General features: G+C 42.2%; 1 protein-coding gene across 3 annotated transcripts in view; it reads left to right on the top strand.

Moving 5' to 3' along the window:
* The window catches only part of filip1l (filamin A interacting protein 1-like), a 113671-nt gene extending 90151 nt beyond the window's left edge, over positions 1–23520 (top strand). For 2 of the 3 annotated variants that reach the window (XM_015946665.3, XM_015946666.3), the window contains 2 exons: positions 12691–15502; positions 22962–23520. In XM_015946665.3, the coding sequence (XP_015802151.3) occupies positions 12691–15502; positions 22962–23144 (2995 nt within the window). In that variant the 3' untranslated portion in view covers positions 23145–23520. Of the gene's footprint in view, positions 1–1056; positions 4013–12690; positions 15503–22961 lie in introns of those variants that run through there. The other variant, XM_015946667.3, reaches the window with a different exon arrangement.
* The last annotated feature ends 231 nt before the right edge of the window (positions 23521–23751 follow it).

Below are 23751 nucleotides of genomic sequence, written 5' to 3'. Positions count from 1 at the left end.
TCTGGGTGCTGCTGTGACTAAAATTCACAAAAGTTTTTCTTGAAGCACGTTTTAGAGAATGATTCTTTGAACTCTTTGGGGTTCTGGCCAACCATCTGGTAGAGCACACCTAACCCCTTATTTTCACTGCACATGAAAGCATCACAAAGCAACAGAGAAACGTACTACGCAGCAATTAGCCGCCGCCGTTACAGTCGACCAGTTCCTTTCCACCGGCAGCAAAGTGTAACATTTTGGACGCGCCCCAGAAACGAGGTGACTCTATCATTGCGAGTCTATTTTTTATACACTATCCATAAAAAATACGTCGAATTCCACAGTTTAGATAATGGCAGACAGGAAGTCAAACACAAAAGCTGTGTAAAACATTTGAAAACTTTCAAAATAAAAGTCACATAAACACATGCACATAAACGTATATGATTTCCTGTTAAAACCTCTGTAGGCAATGCAAACAGAACCGAAAATAAACCACAGACCTTTTTTGATACATGCAGCTGCCTTTTTCCTTGCTTAATATTGTATGTGATGTCTGAAATCATGCATGGTGTTGCAATTCTCCCATGATTTTGTGACATCACAGGATCGTCTATGTGGAATGCTTTGGCTCCCATTTCACATCAGATTTGCTCTTGGTTGGGAATGGGCAACACATTCTCACACCCAAAGTGTCAAAATATGACACGTGTGACCAAGCCTCAATATATGACGATTCGGGACGCCCCAGCGTGTCAGGAGACGACGATCAGGGACACACTGATGATGCACCGTCCCAAAGCATCGGTATCTGACGCCGGTGGTGAGACGGACATTAGAACGACTTGTGAACTACTTAACCTTCCCCTTACCCCAATCATAACCTTAAGGTCACAGTTACTGACCTTAAGGTTAGGATTGGGGTGAGGGGAAGGTTAAATAGTCGAACAATGTCCGTGTGACCGCGGGCGTCAAACACTGACGCCAGCGGAGCCACGTGTCCCTGATCGTCGTCTCCTGATGCGCTGGGGCATCCCGAATCGTCATATATTGAGGCTTGGTCACACGCGTCATATTTTGACGCTTTGGGTGTGAGAATGTGTTGGAATGGGCCTCTGGGTAAAACACAGCTATTACATTACGCAGAGTTTCAAGGCCAGTGCAAAGAAGCGTTAGCCTCTATATTACAGAAGTGTCGACTTAAAACAAAACCAAATAAACTGACAACATTAACAGATGGAATAAAAAGTGTTGTTTAACCACCTGGTGCTTGATTTATCTATAATGAATGCATATCCTGTTCACAATCGCTTCACACTCTGAGGCTTTAGAAAATATTGGCTCATATGCATTTGTACACCAAAACATGCATTTCAATCAGGAATCATGTATGTTGCAGAAATATCAAAATTCCCCATAATCAGAAGGACAGGTGAGACAGGAGCTCTTTATCTCCAGTAGACTTCACAGTAGAAACATCATTCAGATAAACTTTACATGACTGAACTGGTATTTTGGTATCATTCGTGTTTTTGAAGACTTTTCCAACTGATAATGGTAATGTCACACTAACTACCAGTAGTTACTATGATTATCCTAATGAGCCACTGGCAGCAGCTTTAACATTTCCTCTGATTTTCATCTTGATTTTGTTTACACTTCCTAAACTGTTTATAAACTAAGATGAAAGCATCTTGTCTGAACTTAGATTTGTCCGAGACACCCTTTAGAAACTTCTAGCTACAACAGAATGCTCCGGATTTAACATAACAGCTGTTTTAAATCAATCCTGGTCTGTATCCATTCGCCTTCCTGGTAAAACAGTGACATCAGTCATCATGAGGCCGTGACATATTTTATTTATCAAGACAAGTCACTCAGGTCATCGTTCTGCCTAAAGCATGAACTAACAAAGAAAACCGTTTAACAACTTCATGTGACTAATTTAGAGTCTTGCACCGAGTCACAACTAGTCAGCTTGGATGAACTCCTGCTGTCAGTGCAGTACGTTTTTCAGGAATGATCTGCTCATTTGTTTCGTCACCGTTCTCTCTGTTTCAAAGAGCAATAGACACTGACGGCTGAGTAAAAACTCCTGACAGATTGATGCAAAACCAGCTCCTGAAAGAACAATGCAGAGTGTTGAATATGGATTTAGCCAGCTATTATCTGAGAAGCGCTAAGACTGCAGCATTGTGATAAACAGTGTGCCACTGATAAAGAGAACGGTGAGTGCTGACTCGAGGTGCGATCGCAATGTGATGGGAAAATCCAGTGTGTTGATCCATCAATAACCTCACAGGTAAGAGACGTAGAAGAGCTGGCTTTAGACCCAATGAACACCAGGTGCTTGAGCAGCTCCTCGCTGCAGTGTTTCTGTCTCTGCAGCTAATAAAAGCTATTATAGTCTATGGATTGGTTTACACCAGATGCGCTGTGGCAGCTTCCAAATGCATCCAGCGTAGTGCCGCACCTGCGTTCCAGAACGCATCACGCTCTGCAGTACACCTAGGACCTTACAGGAAACCACACATGGAATATTTAAATAAAACAGCAGATTTCTGTTTCTTTCTGAGAGAATAAATGTAAAAAAGATCCTTGTTTTACTCTCGTTTATGTGAAGTAGTTCTTCTCCTTTACAGACTCTGAGGGTGTTTCTCAATGCGAGGCCAGGCGCCTTACTTACGAGGACACTGTCCTTCCTTGGCCAAAGAAAATGGTTAAATGGAACAGACTTGCATCACGTGACCGCGGCTTCCACGGCGGTCATGTAACGTCACGTGACACGGGAGATAACGTTATATTTTATATGTATTATTTTCAATATAAATATAAAATGAGCTTTTTACTTTTTAAATTGTGTATATGTTTATTAAATTAACAATATAAGTGAGTTACCACCCGCGAGCCACCGAAGCTGCAACTACTAAAAAACTAACCAACCATAGATACCTTCTTTGGATCTAAAAAAAAAAAAAACATTTTCAATTAGTTGACTTATTTTTAAACTTGAAATTTTGCCCCCAAAGTAGCTGCCAGCTTCTGATCCACCATCCTTTTGAAAATACCGTGGTGTATTGTGGGTAATTTTTGACCAAGGCTAGGCTGTAAGACACCTCCAGTGCATCCTTGCTTAGCTAGCTAAACGGCTAATAAACGGAGAACACGCGCCTCGGTAGAACATGAAAATTAGAACACGTCTTGGCGGTTCCTAATGACGTGCATCTCCTAGGCAACCAGGGCGGGGCCAAGACATCAAAGCAAGGTTCCTTGGCATTGAGACTTGGTCAGGAACTCCAATAAAAAGCTCATTACATGAATAGACTTGGACTTGAGGTCTGAGAATCAAGTCCTTGACTACATGTTTGTATCTAAGAGTTAAATGTAACCTGGTTACTAAGCTGCAGAGAAAGAGATGGGAAGGTGGCAAGTCCAAGGCAATCTCAAGATCTTGAGGTTCAAGTCCAAGTCAAGCATGCTTATGCTGCAGGTCCAAGTCAGGTCTCAAGCGATTGAGGCTAAGGTCCATGTTGAGTCTCAAAGACTTGATGTTTAATACCACGTCTGGTCTGACATCACTAAGGCTAATGTCCAAGTCGAGGCTCAAATACTTCAGGTTAAAGTCCAAGTCTAAAGTCTAACTCAACTCAAAGTCTTAAGTCTTTTAGTTTCAAGTTCAAGTAGAATCAAGTATTTGACTCTAGTCTTGTTCAATCTCTGACTCAGTCTTTGAGTTACAGGTCCAAGTCCAGTCTCAAGCCTTTTACAAGCGATTTAATTTGACACCAACCAGAACATAACTCAAGTGTTCCTCAGACACACGCAGTCACTCTCACGAGCAAGAACACCCCCTTCTTGTGAGCATGTGCAATGCAGAGCCCCATATAAGGTCATGCTGATGATGTAATGGTCCACAGGCAGGGAGCACATCCCTTATTGTTTGGTCTGACTGCAGGAATGCCCACATTACAGCTGCCACTAAGAGAGGAGAAGCGTTGAATGGAAAGATAATAAGCTTAAAGCGGCAAAGCAACAGGTAGGAACCTTCACTTGGAATAAGGAGGAAGTGCTAAAACCGTTTTAAACAAGTTGTTAGAGAAACGTGGTTGGTCATTCTGACATGAACTGAACAGATATTCTTGGGTCTTTAGTCACATGTTACTAAGGTTATTTAGAGTTTTTTTGAATAGGTTTAATTATAAACCAACGTCTGAGTCAGCTTGGAAATTTTGCACAACAAAAAATGGAAGGAAGAGCTGTTGTGAAAAACGTAGGTCTAAAGTTTTTAACAGGCTGCAGTTTCAGTGTTTATTTTGTAGTTCATCAGTTATTCTCAGAAGTTTTTTTCATTTAAATTATTTTTAGATAAAATACTTCAGTTGTATTTGAGATGTGGAGTTTTGTTTCACTGTGACATATCAAACTTAGCGTGATTAATAAAAATGTACTTTAGAAATGTAAATTAGAAATTTAGCTTTCTTTTAAAATCATTTCCAGCACCTGAAGCAGATAATTTTGTTTATGTAAACTATAATGCTTTAGTGTGTTTCTGAGCTAAAAAACCAGGAAAAATATACATTTATCAGACATATTTGTTGTTTTAGAACTACAGGGATATTTATAAATGATGTACTTTAAAAAAAAATTGGCCGATTTAAGCTGGAGATTTATGGCATTTGTTGCTCTAATGAGAAGAGGTGTTTAAACTACAAAAGAGCAAAAATGTTTTGGAGAAAAAATGTGTTCAACTGTTGTTTTTTAAAGGTTTAAGAAGAAATGTTTTCCTTTAACACCAATATTTTACTTTCACTTGTATTTAATATCTGATGACCCACAAGCAGGAAGTTACTAAACATCAGAGCGACGTATTTCACACGTGTTGATTGCACTCTGGAGGCAGATCGTTTATAAATCCTCCTCTCCGACTCGGTCAGACCATAGGCACGTCCTTTAGGTCTGAACATACGTTGTGGTGACGAAACGGCGCAGCAGCACGGACATATGGAACACGTGTGCAGATTTGAGCACCGACTGAGCGAGAGTTTCCAGTTACTTAGAGTTTTAATGTTTTTCTGTTATTTTTATGGTATTTACTACATGTTAGCTTACGCTGGAGGGGAAGATAAACCTGCAACAAGGCCAGAAACAACAGAAACGGCTCACGGCCCACCAAGTCAGCCGATGCAAACCATTTGTCCGTGGCACATTTAAGGCCTGCATCCGTTTCAGGGAGGATCGAGTCTGAATAGGGTGCAGGGTGGGTGGTAGAGGGTACTGTAATGATGATCCTCATCATTATTCACTCATCAAACTCAGCAGAAGAAAAGCATCTAAGACGTGGATCTGGTCCCAAACGCATGTCAGAGCTGGTGTAAAAAAAAAAAAAAAAAAGGTGAGAGGAAAACTAATTAATCAGAGGCTAAATGTCAGAATTCCCAGAAAAAATATCCTGTTCTGGTCGAACTGAAAAGCAAATCCTGCTTGGGAACAAAGTGCATTTCTCTTTCTGTTTCAGCCAATGACATCACTCCCAAACCAGCAGGGAGTGAGATAAGAGATTGAGTAAACAGTGGTTACAGACAACAGCGGAGTTTGTAATAGACACACGTGTGTGTGTGTGTGTGTGTGTGTGTGTGTGCGTGTTTTGCTTAGCAACATCTTGTTTTTATAGCAACAGAAAAATTTGGATTTAATTTCTCAGCGTTTGCCATCTCTACATAAGGATCTCGCACTCCTGAGTATCTGATCTGGCTTTAAACAGCAAGACGACTTCATTCTAACGTTATTACAAATTTTATAGAAATTTGTATAAAAATATTTGACTATGAACAAACAGAAGTAAAAAAAGCAGCATTAATAATGAAAAATATTAAGATCTTATGAATTAATTACGAAAAAGTCATCATTGCTAATTTATTATAACTATTTGAGTGAAAAACCTTTTTAGCTAAATAGAGACCACATTACAAAGCTTTGTCTCTCTTCTGTTTTGTTGTCTATAATGAAATGAGTCCAGGTTGACTTTAGAAAAAAGTCTAACTTCAGGGTAATCTTCTCTTTAACCTTAACATCTTTAATATTAAAGACAAGCCCTCAAACTACAATTTACTCTTTAGTGTCCAACCAAAAACTTTTAAGGCTAAATTTTTGTGATAAACCATTTATACATATATTTTTTTTCAAACTTTAGACTTTAAACAATGAAAAATATTATACTCTTTGGAAAGTATCAGTAATTAAAAAGTATAAAATTACGTAATGCTTTGTTTGTTTCGAACTCTGGTATTTCCTACCAAAATAACCTGTTTTGGTTTTCTTCTTTAAAAAATAAAAATAAAAAAAGAATCATTCTTAGATTAAAAAAAGGAATTTGAGGGAAAACCCTTTTGAAAAATATTTATATAAATCTCTTTAAACTTTCATTACTAATTAGTTCTTAAATGTTAGATTGAACAGAAGTTATTGTGTCCTTGTTTCCGTATGGTGGTGTTCCACAGGGATTAGTTTTAGGTGCTTTCCTTTTGCCATTAGCTTTTAAAACTTCTAAAAGGGAAAGACATTTTGATATGGCAATTGGTACATTGGCCCAGTTTAGTCAAAAAACTCTGACTCACCAGTTAGAGCTTAAGTTTGACACTCAGATCAGGTTAGTGGTAAATAAAACACGTTTTCCCATCTGAGACAGCTTCTGCACTCTGCACCTTTGTTACGGTTCGGCTGGATTTACTGCCATGCACTGTGTGGAGAACTTGGTGCCTCTTCTATCACTCATCTTCAGGACGTGCAAACTGTAAATCTTTTAACTGGATTACTTAAATATGAACACTTTACCCCCATTTTAGCCTAACTCCAGTGGTTCCATTTGCAGTAACAGCTCCCAAAATGTTTGCCTTTGGATATGTCAGGGTTTGGCTAATCCTACCTATCCAACAACTGAACCTCAATGACATTTTGTTAAAAACCATCATGAGGATCATGAGATTTTTGACTCAAGCTAAATACCTAACCAACAATGTCTGAGTATGGGCTGTTTCTTAGCTACAAATACACCAAACTTTAACTCTAAAAGGCCATTTTGGGTTCCCTAAGATACTACCATCTTGAACTAACTTCCAAAAGTAATTAAAGGGACACTTTGCAACTTTTTCATATTTTTTAAATCATTTTCTTGAGCCAGTATGTGCTAGCTGAACCTTTACAGGATGAAATAAATGTCTCTTAGACCCTTACCGCCCTCTGTGGCCAAAATACCATGTTTGCAATTTCAGTGTGCTGAGCCATCACCTGTGGACTGACATATCTGGCACTGCAAACTGCTTCCAGCATGTTTCCTGCATGTTTTAGATCACGAACACAGCTGATTTTGTTTGATTTAGTGATTAATCACTCCTGTAGACACTAATGAGGGCTGGGGAGACAGTCTGCAGCTGTTAGATTAAGGTGTTAAAAAGACAAAGCGATATGTTTCACTTTTGCTTTGACCGCAGATAATTAATAATGAATGCTAGGGGTGCTAAAAGCAAACAAAACTGCGTAGTATCCCTTTAATTGAGATGAGCATGTAATAATAAGTTTCATTATAATTCAATGCCACAGTAATAAAAAGTAAATCAGCAAATAGTTATAAAAGTTAGAATCTGTGGAATACAATCTGACTTGAAAGATTTTTTTCATAAATATGTAGTAAGTACATTTTATTTATTTATGTAATGTGACTCAACAAAACCAATGCATATATTTTGGTAAAATCTACACATTTTAATATATTATTGGCTATTGTTAGTCTGATAGCAACATAGAGGTGGTTTCTGAGTCCCATCTGACATCTTACTCAGAACTCTAGTGTGGAATTAGTTGTAGTTGCATAAACCCAGTGGGACTGCAGTAGCCTTTGTTAGCTGGGGGAATTCTTTTAAATGTATCAGAAAAAAGGTGGTTTTAGTGAGAAGGGGGGGGGGGGGGGGGGTAGCAGAGGAACCCCTTCATTACAGGGTTGTTCTGTGCCAGTGGAAACGCCTGGCAGCTGACTTCCTCTGGGGATACAGGCAGACACCCTGACCCAGGTTAGAAACACCAGCTCAAATCAGGCTTTTAAATAAACATTACGTTAGGCACGCTGTAATTTCCTGGTTCGTCTCAATGCCAAACACATTTTGTGTAGCTGGAACCTTTATTCTGAAAGGTGGCCATGCAGGTTCTTTTTTCCTTTCTTCTATAAAGACAGAGAGTTTGGGACATTTGAATGATCTGAGCAGAGATAAAAAAAAAGTCTACATTTGAATGTTTAAACTGTACAAGCCTATTGGGGTCACCTTGTGAACCACATGCTAGTGAGCCACACTGCTATAAATTAGCATAGGCCCTATCGTCTATAGCAGGGGTGTCAAACTCTTAATTCACACGGGGCCGAAATGAAACTCTGGGACGGAGTCGAGGGCCAAACTCAGTATTTTTTGAAAAACTGACGGCAAATTTGCACATTTTCTTCATCAACATTTATGCAATTTTGAACCTTTTAATTTGGAAACAAACTTATTTCTGCATTAACACTGAATGTGGAATAACCAAATGACACACGAGCAAGTCAGTTTTAAATAAAAGGCATTTGTGGTATTCATTACTTGTGGTATAATCAGCATTTTTAAAATCTATTCAGGATTTATGTTTTCTTGTTGTTTACTCATTTTACTCATTTTTTATTCTCCTTTTTTCTCCTGTAATACGTGTCATTGCTGCTGTGACGTCTAGCTTTCCCCCTGAGGAACAATAAAGGGATTTTCTATTCTATTCATCTATCTGCAGCCTTTCCACTTCCTGTTTACTGTAGGTTAAATCTTTTCTCACGGGCCATCAACAAAATAAAGATATAATTTTATCTTAAATGAAAATGCAACATCTCACCTGTTAACTTTCATGTTTTGGAGCAGAAAAAGAGCATAAAACCAACATATTTAAAGCGCAGTTTGCTCCACTGGTTTACTGTGATGCTCACCTGTTCCAGCCAGATACCTGCATCATGGGGTTGATCTGAGCTGAGGAGCAGACTCCTGTTGTTTTGTTCATCTTCATCATAATAATGACAACATTAGATGACAACAGGTGCTCACATAGGTTTGTGCTGATGAACATGTCTGAGCAGCTTGACCACGTTGTTGTGTGTCGGGGAGGAAAAATAAAAACTACAGCAGCCACAGAGTCATGCTGACTTGAGAGTGTCACTGCTCGCAGGAGTTATATCAGCTTTGTCTGGAAGTTAGTTGGAAAACTTTCTCTTTCAGTCGTGAACACATTACCGAGCGGCCAGAATCTCTGTTTCTGGGCTTCAACGTCGGCAAATAGCTGAGTAAACTCGGCGCTGAGTGGGAGGAGTGTTTAGTTTGTCCGAGACAGCGGAGCTGCAGACACCGGCAGCAGACGCTGGAAAAAACACAAAGGAGGGGGAGCTTCGCCTCCGCGCTAACGCCGCAAAGCATCATGGGAGTTGTAGTCTTTGCAGTAAAATCAGCCAGCGGGTCAATTTTAATGTTTTTGATATTTGTCTCGCGGGCCACATAAAAATGCTCCGTCTGACATGTGGTCTATAACAAGTCGTTGTACCAAAACTACAAGTTCTGTCAAAAACATTCTTGAACGTTACGAGGCAGAAGGATTCTTTGAGTGTCCAAAGCATTCTTTGTTAGAGCTACGACGAGAGAAACACTTCAAGTTTTGAACAGAAACAAATTAATTGTGACACAATGTGAGTCAGCGAGACTGAATCCGTTCTCTTTGAGAAAACCCATCAGTCCTGCAGCAGTGAGTCCCAGCAGGTGAAAGTAAACCCCAATATCTATCTTTTGGTGTATTTTTTTTACACCCAGTAAAAAAAAAGGTTAGAGGAAGTATCGTTAAGACAGTTGAAATAGTATGAATCAGAATCAGAAGAATTTTATTGCCAGCGCTCCTTTCAGAGCGTAGGAACTTGACTCCATGGTACAACCTGACCAAGGTTACACACACACACATATAAACAAGACAGATACAGGCAGACCATGGGAGCAGCCATAACGGCGCTCCTTTGTAGATGAGTAAGGGGATACATGAGGGAAGTTCAGGGAGGGGGAAAAAGGGCATTAACAGGGTTACACCAGCAGGGTGTAGCCCTCCAATGTAAAAAAAAAAAACACCCGACATGTAAGCAACAAACGTCACAGTTCACACCATGAGACTCGGTAGGTAGGGGGGAGGGGCTGGGATCCTGGTTTCCTCAGCGTGGGGCGGCCCGTTGTGGCGCTCAACCAGCTGTCTCCGCAGGGGGAGGAAGGTCATGAGGAAGCATGGAGAGCAGTGAGTCCTTCAGCTTGATGACCTCGGTGGAAACCACAATCTGAAGGCGGGGGGGTGGGTGGATAGAGATTCACAGCATTTGTCAGCATTCCTTCCAGCGTGGGGGTTTTGCATGCAACTCCAAGGCTGCTTATGGCATCAGATTCAATAACAGAAACTTTGTTTGGGTCAGACAGAGATAATTTTTCCTCTCTGCCTTAAGTCTGTATTGATCATTCAAGTCCTCCAGTGAAGCCAATTCGGTGATTAAACATCTCCACACCGTCTAGTGACCCTTTCCGAGATGTTATCAATCCTGCGCGCTAACACCGGTAACGCAGCTAAGACATTGTCAGGCTTGCGATTCACCTCGAGCAACGTCCCAGTCTGTGAGGTATCCACACGGACGGTGCCGTCCATGGATGCGGGTCGCCCTCCAATCGCTCCCGTCATCCCAATTTTACGGAAAGCCAGATATCCTCCCACTCCAATCAGAAGAAATCCAACGATCATCAGGCCAAATATCCACAAATCTTCGACGTCCTCAGCCAGCTGAGAGAGACAGATGACATTCCACTTTTTCCAGTAAAAATAAAAACATTTAAAAAATAATACGAGAGAGAGAGAGAGAGAGAGAGAGAGAGAGAGAGAGAGAGAGAGAGAGAGAGAGAGAGAGAGAGAGAGAGAGAGAGAGAGAGAGAGAGAGAGAGAGAAGTTATGAAAACAAAACTTTAAATACATAGTCCAGCTTTTCCAGACAACTTAAAGGGTGTTGCGAGGGTTACAGTAAGAGTCTAAGTCCCATTAGTCATCACACACTGGTGAAATTCATCTCTGCATTTGACCCATCCCCATGGGGGGTGGTGAGCTACAGCTGTGGCTGCGCTTGGGAGCTATTTGGTGGTTTAACCCCCGATCCTACCCGTTAAAGCTGAGTGTCATGCAGGGAGGGATTGGGTCCCATTTTTAAAGTCCTTGGTCTGATCCAACCCGAATTTGAACCTGGATCTCCCAGTCCCGGGTGGACGCTCTACCACTAGGTCTGACATACAAACCAATGCGCCATCTAAAGTGTGATGGTTGTAGTTGCAACAATGGAACAAGGTTTCCAGCTGCCGGGATGTCAGGTTCACTGCCGATACGTGACATTTTTTATTTGGGTCCATCTGTTGTAGGCTTCACCTAAACTCTCTGGGTTTAGATCTTTTATGGTTGCTCCCCTTCTGAGAAGAATAACGACATATTCAGAGCTCAGAAGCAGCAGTTTTGGCTTGCCAAGTCCGCCGTTTTCCACAGTGCCAGCATCGCTGAGCCAAGCGCTGGGCAACTTGCTATGGTGCCCTCTATTGGCTGGTAGATGTAAATACAAACCCAGTTTTAAAACAATATTTGATCTTTTTTTTTTTATTCAAATATAGATTTTAAAGGAAATGCTGTACCTTCACCTGCACACATCTAAACGCCTTGTGGACGTACTATTTTAGAAAAATACAGCTTTTTGTTAAACTGTTCCATATTCAACCTTTAACCTCTGATGTTTATAAAGAGATGTCTGCCTAAGCTAGCAGGACTTTTACTCCCATTTCACCAAAATCTCAGTTTTCTGTTGATAAAACGTTCATAGCTTTTGTTTGTATTGTTTTCCATTTTCAAGGTATTGCAACAAAAAGACAGCACATTTTTTTCTGACTGACCAGCATGCTAACCCTAACCCTAACATGTCCTGTTTATCTCCAGTTCCAAAAGAAGAATACATTTAAAATTAAGTTTTCTGATCAAAAGTGTTCTGAACTAAAAAAAAATAAATGGGTTAAATTTTAAGTGAACCGATGATCATTCGCATTAAACTTTCAAGAATAATCCTTATTTTAGACTTTGGCCTTTCTTCCATCAGTAAACTCCTTCAGAAAACGCTGGTGATTACATTCTGGGCAGAACTGTCATTTTTTTTTGTGGTGAGATAATCTTCCTCAGAGGATCAGTGTTTGGTCATTTGTCATGACCTCGTGCTACGCCCTGAGCCACAGTGGAAACTTGCTAAAACGCTCCTCTTGTTACACTTAAGGACAAGCGTTTACAGCCATAACTCCGGTCCTGATCCTTATGGGATTTAGTGGGCAACAAGAGGGAAAATAGAACCACAGGTATTTCAAACTATGACCGTAAAGTTCTGCTATTTTATGTGGCCAATTTTCCGTGACAAAAAATAAAGTTTAGTCCTCCTTAGCAAATGCAGAGAAAATACACGTATTTTTGATGTGAGTTAGTTTTTTTATATTGATCATAAACCAGTGAAGAATACAGATGTTTTTTCTATAATTCTGTACATCTCCAGCTTGTGGATCTAGTAGAAATGACACGAATAAACAGATTTTTTGATTCTCTTTGTCTGTTTTCTTGTCTGTACAGCTTAAAGGTGCTGATTGATCAGGAAAAGGCCTACCAAGGGCGAAAAGAGGAAGAATACAACAAAAAGATCACAAGTCTTAAGGACGAGCTGACAAAACTCAAGTCGTTTTCGTTGATGATTGTTGATGAGCAGCAGCGTCTCACCGAACAGCTGAATCAAAAAACAACAAAGGTCCAAGAACTGAGGGCCAGTTTCACACAAGCTCAGGAGGAGCTGAGCTCAGCTAATGCTCGTCTGCGGGAAGAGGAGCAAAAGGTCTTTCGCTTGGAGGCTGAGCTGCATGAACAAGCCTGTCGATACCATCAGGAACAAGAGACCATGACCGCCAAACTGACTGGAGAGGATGCTCAGAACAGACAGCTCCGCCAGAAGCTGTCGGCTCTCAGCAGGCAGCTAGATGAGCTGGAGGAGAGCAACAAGACTCTGCGAAGAGCTGAAGAAGAACTGCAGGAGCTCAGGGACAAAATAAGCCGAGGCGAGTGCGGAAACTCTGGGCTGATGTCGGAGCTAGAAGAGCTACGGAAGAGAGTTCTTGAGATGGAGGGGAAAGATGAAGAGCTGGTCAGGATGGAGGACCATTGTAGAGACCTGCATAAGAAACTGGAGAAGGAGTCCAACCAGAGCCGGTGCCTGAAAGCTGAAGTCGATCAACTGAATCACAGAATTATAGACTTGGAGAAGCTGGAGGACGTGTTCAGCAAGAGCAAACATGAATGTATCTCACTTAAAAGTCACCTGGAGAAGGAGAGGACAGTGTCAAAGGTTCTGAGCAGTGAGATGGAAGCTCTGAAAGTCAGAGTGAAGGAGCTGGAGGCTTCTGAGAGCCAACTGGGAAAGACTGAGCTGATGCTCAAAGAAGATCTAACCAAGTTAAAGACTCTGACTGTCATGTTAGTGGATGACAGGAAGGCGATGGCGGAAAAGGTAAAGCAGATGGAGAACAAGGTGCAAAACAGTACCGGCAAACTTCAGGCAGAGCAGGACAAGGTTACTTCCGTCACGGAGAAGCTGATAGAGGAGAGCAAGAAAGCTCTGAGATCAAAAGCGGAGCTGGAGGAGATGATGTACAGCGCGACCAAGGAGAGGGATGACCTGAAGGCCAAGTTATGCACTGAGGAGGAGAAGAGCAACGACTTGGAGTCAAAGCTGAATGTGATGAAAAAACGTCTGCAATCACTTGAGACAACTGAGAGAGAATACCTGCGAAACAAAGCTAAAGAGGAGCATATCAAAATGCCTCTAGCTAACCGCTTCCAGCAGGAAGACAACAAGGTCAAAGAGTTGACTCAGGAGGTTGAACGCCTCAGATGCAAACTAAAGGACCTAAAGGTGGTGGAAGGGGATCTATTAAAGACACCGGAGTTTGAATCGCTTGAAAAACGATTCAGTAATGAACAAGAGAAAGCCAGAGCTCTGATGGAGGAGCTGGAGATCTCCAGAAAAGAGCTTTCAAAATACCAACTGGCTGAAAAGAAAGAGTGCAACCAAGAGCATGTTCTCTATAAACGCTTAAAGGAGGAGGAAGCCAAGTCAAGCCACCTGACCAGAGAAGTGGCAGCCCTGAAAGAGAAGATTCATGAATACCTTGGAACAGAGGAATCAATCTGTCGAATGAAGACTGACCACTCCACACTGCAAAGGAAGCTTACCCAACAGGAGGTCAGAAACAAGGAGCTGGCCAGAGAAATGGAGACACTGACCAGGGAACTGGAACGATACAGACGCTTCAGTAAAAGTCTTCGACCTGGTATGAATGGAAGGCGCTTTTCAGACCTCCACGTGTCCACCAAGGAGGTGCAAACAGAGCCACTGGACCTCATGTCTCCAGGAGACAAGACAGCGGTACCCCTAGAGCGAGCAGTGGTCAATGGGAAGCTGTATGATGGAAGCGATCCCGAAGACAACACAGGCTACAGTAATGAACTCCAGCTCACCAAACGCAGCCCTTCTCTAATCAATAACACCAACAATCTAAACAACAACATGAGACGGGTGAGAGGCCCCTTCCTCAGGAGCAAGGACACCCCTCCTCATCAGGCCAATGGCAAAGTGCAACCGCGACTTAATGGCAACCACGTCCAGCCTGGAGACGTGGTGTTGACCCACCATCCGGGGCAGCCGCTGCACATTAAAGTGACCCCCGACCACGGACACAACACAGCTACGCTGGAGTTCACCAGTCCAACCACAGAGAACCCTCAATCATTCACCAGCACTGCTGTCATACCCACAAGCGGAGGTCCACCCAAGCAGAGAATCACCATTATCCAGAATGCATCCATGTCCCCAACTACAAAGTCCATTTCTCCAATAACCAAATCCAAGAGCTCCTCCCTGTCTGAGGAGCTGTGTTCACCTGATAGGGCCCTCTCACCCTTTACCATGACCACATACACCAGAGCAACGACCCCAGACTCTTGCGGTTCTGTAAGCCCAGACCGAGCAGTGTCGCCCATACAGATCGTCTCTGTGATGACAAGCACGCCTGAGCATTCCCTTTCCACAGAGCCCGTGGAGGTCGTTGGCGGGCATGCGGTCTTCCGCGTGACGCCGGAGAGGCAGAGCAACTGGCAGATCCAAAGGTCCAACAGCTCGGGTCCAAATGTCATCACGACAGAGGACAACAAAATCCACATTCACTTAGGGAGCCCGTTCATTCAGAACATCAGCGCGCAAACGCAGAGTCTGTGTCACACGGCCGGACTCCAGGAGCAAAGGACTGCTCCGGCTGTCAAAGGCAACAGCAAAATCACAAGCAGCATCGTGATCAAACCCACTACCACCCCAGTCCAAAGGCCTTCACAAATTACAGTAAGTAATGACTGACCCCCCACATTCCCAGAACCCTTCATCCCATCCTCACCCCTGAGTCAGACATCCTTAGTCCTAATCCCCATCGTGTTTGACTCCATTTAAGTGTTTAAACACACTGTTTGGTGCTGCGTGATCAAATACTACAAAACTGTTTTCCTGCATGATAAAAGAGCAAAGCAAAAATGTTATTTTAACCAGGTTTTAACTCATGTGCACTTACTGTATTGTACTCGGAATATTCACACTGATGTACCGTGGCAGTTTTCACAAACTACATAATGATTGTTTTCTGATCATTAAAGTGTGCAAACAAAGTTTTAGTTTGTCATCCATGCTTGCAGATTTCACTCATTTCATCCACCCAGCATGTTTTTAATTATTTAATGAAGGGAACTGCGGTTTATTTCCATTTAAATCAACTGTATGCTTTGGTTTTCAATGCATGTTACATAACAGTGTTTGGGAAACCTTTCTGCCTGAGAAACCTTTGTACCTTCACAGACAGACTTAACTTTGCAGGATTCCCACATGTGCTTGCCCGCTCGACTTGAAATCATGGGCTGATGTCATCGCTTCTGCCTCCATCCAGAGCGGTGTGATGTTAACTTGGAGCTCTCTGACATGACTTCATGGAAACTCAGTTTAAAAGCTTTAAACCTTCCGATGGTGCACCATAAAGCAGATCCTGCTGCAGGCAAATCCTGGCTTTGACTAAAAATAAGACTGGGGACCTACACGTGTTCCTGAATCTGAATCAAAATCACAGTGAAAGAAGGTGCAACTGCAAGGTATGATACACAGGCCAAGAAATGAAACGAATCCATGAGGAACAAGAGTGAGACATTTTCCTTTTAGGGTTTTAGAAACCACAGATCGTCGCCGTCGTCTTCCTCCGCTTATCCGGGTCCGGGTCGTGGGGGCAGCATCCCAACTAGGGAGCTCCAGACCGTCCTCTCCCCGGCCACCTCCACCAGCTCCTCCGGCAGGACCCCAAGGCGTTCCCGGACCAGATTGGAGATGTAACCTCTCCATCGTGTCCTGGGTCGACCCGGGGGCCTCCTGCCGGCAGGACATGCCCGAAACACCTCCACAGGGAGGCGTCCAGGAGGCATCCTGACCAGATGCCTAAACCACCTCAACTGGCTCCTTTCGATCCGGAGGAGCAGCGGTTCTACTCCGAGTCCCTCCCGAATGTCCGAGCTCCTCACCCTATCTCTAAGGCTGAGCCCGGCCACCCTACGGAGGAAACTCATTTTGGCCGCTTGTATCCGCGATCTCGTTCTTTCGGTCATTACCCAAAGCTCACCTATGGGAAACCACAGATGTGTAATGTAATAGGTCACAGGAGGCTGAACTCACTTCATCTTTTCAACGGTTTTCTGAAGATCTGTTTTCTGGGGCTTCCTGTTTATTAAAACCATCTGTTTAATTCAGACTCTCCTGTAAAGTGACTCATCTACACAACCTACTCAAGTTCTTCCGAGCGTCCACATTTCTCTAACTGGCATGCAATTAATTTAAATCACCAAACAGAAGAGGAAATGACTCGATGGAAGACGAGATATTTGTGGGAGTGAAGCTAAGAGGACGTGGGGATGATTTCATTTGTTGCTAAATGCAGATTGATGTCAAAACAAACACTTTACTCACTTTAAAAAGGGATTTCTTTTATATGTAATACAAGAAGGTTCAAAAACAAACTGGCTACGTTTGGATCAATTTGATGCAAACTAGAAGAGTTGTTTGGAACTTTGAGCTGCAAAAGTCTGGTGATTTTCCGTGTTTCTGCATGGTTGTATGTAGGAGATAAGATAAGTTAGAAAGATCTATGAATTCCTGTTTTGGGCTAAAATGAACAGAAGTCTGGAAGCTTGGGTGCGTGAACTCTCTGGAGTCCTGCAGCTGTGGGAGACAGGTGGAAGAAGGTTCTAGAAACGGCATCTGAATGTTTAATTTCTGACCTTATTAAAGGAAACAAAGCTGTGCTACTTTGTTGGCAAACATTAGACACTTTTAGCAGTTCCAAAGTTAGTGTGACGTCATCAACAGTGAATTAAAACAGTGATGTTGTAAAAACCGTCAAAGATATCAGAACACCAGTTCAGTCATGTAAAGTCCAACTTCCTGTTACCTGTTTGAATGATGTTTCTACAGTGAAGTCTACCTGAGCTATGCAGCTGCAGAGGGGGCGGGGCTTACTTGAACAATTCACCCAAAATTCAATCCATCCATTTTCAGCCACTTATCCGGAGTCGGGTTGCAGCAGCCTAAGCCGGGACACCCAGACTTCCCTCTCCCCAGCTACTTGAGCCAGCTCTTCCAGGGGAATCCCAAGGAGTTCCCAACCCCGGCGGGAGACATAGTCCCTCCAGCGTGTCCTGGGTCTGTCCTTGGGTCTCCTCCTGGTTGGACGTGCCCATAAAACCTCAACAGGGAGGTGTCCAGGAGGCATCCTGACCAGATGCCCGAGCCACCTCAACTGGCTCCTCTCGATGTGGAGGAGCAGTGAATCTACTCGGAGCCCCTCCCGGATGACCGAGCTTCTCACCCTATCTCTAGGGAGAGCCCAGCCACCCTGCGGAGAAAATTCATGTCAGCCGCATGTATCCGGGATCTCGTTCTTTCGGTCACTATCCAAAGCTCATGACCATAGGTGAGGGTAGGAACGTAGATCGACCGGTAAATTGAGTTTCGCCTTCTGACTCAGCTCTCTCTTCACCACAACAGACCGGTACAACGCCCGCATCACTGCAGATGCAGCACCAATCCACCTATCGATCTCACTCTCCAGTTTCCCCTCACTCGTGAACAAGACCCCGAGATACTTGAACTCCTCCACTAGAGGCAGGACCTCATCCCTGACCCGGAGAAGGCATTCTACCCAAAATTCACTGATTATTTCTAGCAAACTTTTGTCTACGTCGTAGAACATGGGACTGTAAAAAGTCCGAGCACATCTCAATCATTTACATTTACTTCATAATGTTGGAGCATAAAAAGAAACACAAATGGTGACGGATTAGCTAACGAAACACTTTGGCATCATTAGCGATACCTCAGTGTTTCTCACTCATCTTATCGATTCCCTTTTTAACAAAGACAAAGTCTTTCTTTCATAACGTGGGTGCTTTTTAATTACGCCAGTCACCTACGATGCAATAAGTTTTTATTCACAGCTCTAGAAGGACATAGTTTTTGCTTTTTCTAACTTCTATTCATTTGAAACTGTAGCATTTGTGATCCCAACCTAAACAGAAAACGTGACTTCATAAACCAAACATCGGCCCTTAAAAGGCGTTCGTCAGCACACGTCTAATCATCTTATGTAAAGAAAGAAACGGCTGCTAACAGAATCACACGTTTGTTTTTAAATAGTTAATTACCTAGAAAAATACGTCCTGCCAACAAGAACAATCACTAATATTGATGCACAGCGTTTTTGGTGCTGATGGGAGAAGTGTGCACATAGCAGTTGTAATGAGATCAATGGAGGGTAAATTGGATTAAATAAATAGCTTAAGAGCTATTTATTTTTGTTTTCATTACTGTGACCCATAGCTGTGATAATCTATTAATTATAGAATATCACCTGCTTGGTCTTTAAGATGATTAGGCAGAACATTCTAAGACTCTTTGTTTGTCAGGTTTGCAAACAATTCTAATTCTAATTATTTTACAAACAAACTAAGAGAAGGGTGTCTGGAACTAGGTGTGAATATAGTATTTCAGAGTCGGTATCATGAGAAAGCTGAATCCTGGATGGAGGAAATTTGGTTTGCAAGTAAGCTACCAGCTGTTATTTATCAAACTGCATACAGACGCTATCTCACTGTGTTCTATGTAACCAAGTGGAGGCGCCCTTGCGGATCCGAAATGTCAGGGGGGTTGGAGACCCCGAGTACAGAAGTCCGTAGACTAACTCCTAGTACGACCAGGTCGGTCCAGGATCGCTTCCAGGTAACACAGGTGGACTGGATGGAACCAAGCGTCTCAAAACAACTCTGAAGGAGTGTCGCAAAATCACCTTCGTTCTGCAGGACAAATATCTTGTTGTCCTCAGCTTTGCAGGTGCAACAGCTTAAGGTTTTGACTATGTCAAAATCCTTCTGGTGAAAGAGGCTTGCTCAGACGACCGTTCTGAGCTTCTCTCTCTCTCTGTCTGTCTGACTTACTGAGACTGAGAGTGAAGCTCTTTTTAAGGCCTGGTGTTATCTCAGAAGTTGCCAAGCATCTCAGAACACAGTCTCTGATTCTGAACTCTGAAATGTGCGACAAGGTTACTTATGTGTCATGTCTTTATCTTAGCCTTACTCTGTCTGCAAGTGTGATGACCTAATCCAGTAAAAATACTTAGTATCATTTAAACAGATTCATGAAACATTTCATCATTTATAATTATACACGGCAAGTGATTATTAATTATAAAATCTTAGTTATAAGATCTTCTTTTCGTCAATGATTATTTTGAATTATAAAATGATTACTTTAGTTATGAAATCTTTTCTTCTGGGAATAAAAGTTTATCTAACAGAGTTCTGTGCAGAACCTTGGGGAAAAGAATGCTACTTGTTCATCTTTTGTTATCAGTTGAAGCTTCAGTTCAGTTGATGAAGTCATCTGATTTAAGAGCCTGCGTGCAGACATTCCATCTCCTGTCAGGGTGAAATACAGCAGAACGTGTGAAGCCAGGGTTACTTACTCTGGCCGTGCATACGAACTGTGGGATCTCAAAATCAGTCCATTTGGTGACGTTACACAGCGAGTGTGACAGAGAAGAGGTGATTAAACGGAATGAGACAGCTGTGGAAACCAGATCCAGAAACCATCTGGGCGTGATGAGAAGATGCGGAGGCTACACAAGATGCTATTCATTATAGAAGGACTTGATAAAACCACTAGCAGCTGGGACGGCTGTCTGTGACCTTAATTACCCCGACTCACTTAAAACTGATTTAATTCATAAACTGAGCTTGTCCGGCTCGGCCGAGGAGGACGAATCTGTGGAGCGTTCATGCCAGACTGATAAAATGAGCATGATGTGACTTTCTGGAAGGTTGTGCCTCTCGGGGATCCCAGACGGCTGCTCGCTTCTGTTGGCTGAGACTTCAACTGGAATCACACCAGTGTGGTTAAAAAACACCAAACTTCCTGAGGTGGTTTTAAACAATCGGCTTCTGATGAGAATCCTCAGCAGACAGGAAGTTCTGGAGGATGCCAAAAAGATGAGCCGTCTGGTGAGAACGGGGTCAGTTCAGGAGAAGCATTTCCTCATCTAAACTCATTTTGTGGCAAATGATGCTGTGAGAAAGACAAGCACCAAAACAAAGTTTGTGTTTAGTTACTATGGCAACAGCTGTGTCGGTGTTGCAGAGCAGAGGGGGGAGGAAGTGCTGCTGCTGCGCCGCTGATATACGGGAGAACAAAGCTGCACAATAAAGTCTCTCTTCCTCAGTGTAAATCTAACACGGCTCCCAGGACGAAAAGCCAGATCAAACGTTCAGGCTATGGGGCGCCATTTGTAAAAACTAGATCCAAAGGTTTCACTTGACCAACTTGGATATTTTAGGTTTAACCGTAGAGGTGGAAATGTAACAAAATAACCCCAAATTGTAAATAAATCTCCATCTGATTTGAAAATGGATATCTAAATGGTAAATATATATAAAAAAAATAATTCAAATGTAAATGTAATACAATCTAAAAATCATTTTTCATCTAAAAGCTACATCGAAATTTCACTTTCAAATCCAAAACCTTCACTTCAAAGTTACACATGAACGCTACACTGAGAAGTTCATCGTAACTTCAAATTTGACAGCTAAATATAAAAGTCGATTTAACTTTTTAATAAAAATGTAAGTTTAAAAATTAAGTTTGTCCAAACTTTTGATTTTTTTTTAAATTGCTATTTTTAAATCATAAATTCAATATTTTAAATACATAAATAATAAGTCTTTGTTAAATGTTCAAGCAAAATGTGAACGTGTCGTATCAGTCGGTAAATGACAGCTACCCATTCAAAATCACTTGTCAAAAGTGCCTAAATTGTACATGCCAACTCTAATTTTCTATCTAAATTTAACTCCATCCAAACATTCATGTAACATTTATTTTTAGAGTCAGCATTGTATTAAGATTTGATAGATACTAATTTATTATCTGGATATATATTTATCATTTAGCCATTTAAATAACCTAAATTTTATACTTTAGTAGTTTAGGCTAATTTCCATCAAGTTGGAAAAAAAGTGACCCGATAATTGTCAGCTGATGACTTCCAGTCAAGTGTTTACAGTTGGCGCCCCATATCTGCCCTGCTACTTCCATTCATCCTGAACATTTAAGAACATCATTCCCACAGAAGTTTGCTAATCCGCTAAACGTCACAACCACACATATGACCAAACTTAAACGCTTTGCCTGAAGCAACACTGAGACCTTTCAGTGGGCCGTCTGGGAACGGGTTCAGCAGTGTGATGAAACTGGTGGAAATACTGACAACTTTCAGTTTCACTCAGCTGCAGAAGTCCAAACCGAGTCGATGACACAATCTGTTAAAAAAATATATAAAGAAGTGCTCAAAAACCCAAAGAAGACACTCAGAGTCCCTCACGTCTGGCGGGGTTGGTTAATACCACTGCTGGAACTTTAGCATAAACCTTTGCAGACGTTTATGCAGAGGAACACGAACAAATTGCGAGGTTGTGCTCAAGCAGGGGTTTTTCTTTTAGCTAGGAACAGTCGCTGGTAGAAACGGACGTGATCTCATGTAGGAGGTGTTTATACACGTCAGTGGATCGTTTTCCATAACTGTCATGAACTAAATAAAGCCTAATATGATTTAAAGTGTTCAGGGCCTAACATGAGAGCGTCCTACCAGAGTTAGTGTAAACAGGACACGGCTCTAACAGCGGCCGTTGGAAAACGCTGCAGCTCTGCAGGTTGGCGTGCTGCTGCACACGTAAACACCGATTAAAATAAGATTGCACAGTAAATGAAGCGGCGAGTTGTTAAGAGAAAACCAGGAGAGTAATGTTGCTCAGGGGAACATCTCCTTTGAAGAGTAGGCTGCAGCTACAGCCAAACACCGGTTTCCTAGCAACCCTCTGGGGTTGATTACAGGAGTTGTGGGACAACCAGAGGGACATGACCAGGCTTTTTTTTTCTATTCCAAACTCCTACTCTACATAATGCTTTAATTTAGTTAAACGTTTAGAAATAAAAGGGATGATGATGATGTTTGACAGGATATTTATTATTTCTTTACAAAAAACACAAGACGTTGCACCATGTGACTTGTAATAGTGGGTTTTCTCTACGGAGTATGATTTGTCTCCATCTACAGGTCATTTGATCACATCAATGCATGCTTCCCTTTTACAGCATGTGTTAATTCTGACCACCTGGGTCCTGAAACTGCAAACGTCTTACTAATCATTTGATATTCCTCCCTCAGATCCCTGTAGAAGCATTCCGACGTCCAGGACCGACCAGAATCCCCAAACCCAAGTGCTTCAGCTCCCAGAAAGGCCCGAGCAGCGCTGCAGCTAACCTGGGACTGCAAAATAAAATTCACCCGGCTGCTCACACTCACAGCAGCAGCAGCAACAACCCGAATCTAATGAACAGAAGACTGTGACATCATCTGAAGCAGACTCCGCCTTTCTTTGGAAGGAAGTCTACCTGTTAACACCACCTGTGGTGATTCAAAGACTCCCAAAAATCAGCCGTTTGTTGTTGGGTGTGCTGTAGTCTGAGATGTTAGTCTACTGTGCAGTGGAAGAGCTGTGTCGTGGTGACACCAGTGTGTCCAGTCAAGTTTTATGCATATTTGTACGGTGAGTATTTGTTTTCCTCCCCTGTGGTAGTATCTGTTGTGAGAAGCTAGGATTGGGACACATGTATATATTTTAAAAACAGTGGCAACAATGTATAGAACTAATGCCAGCTCTCACTAACTCTTTAAAATGTGACCTCTGTATTATTTTGACTGCAATAAAGATTTTTATACTTCAGTCTAAAGGGAACGTTTCTTTTCTAAAACAAGACAAACTCAACAGCAACACCAAGTGGCAAAACTGAGTTTACATTCATTGCATAAACTCTCCCACTCATCTGATTTTAATGCAACTACCACAAAACGAGCTAACTGACTTCAGGAGAGGATACAGGTCACGATGGCCGCCACTTTAAGCTATCTCACCACCATAAAGGACATCTCAGATGCTTCCATGTTGGTAGTGTCT

Source organism: Nothobranchius furzeri, chromosome 2 (assembly GCF_043380555.1).
Source record: "Nothobranchius furzeri strain GRZ-AD chromosome 2, NfurGRZ-RIMD1, whole genome shotgun sequence".
Lineage (NCBI taxonomy): Eukaryota > Metazoa > Chordata > Actinopteri > Cyprinodontiformes > Nothobranchiidae > Nothobranchius > Nothobranchius furzeri.
This window is presented reverse-complemented; position numbering and strand designations above follow the sequence as displayed.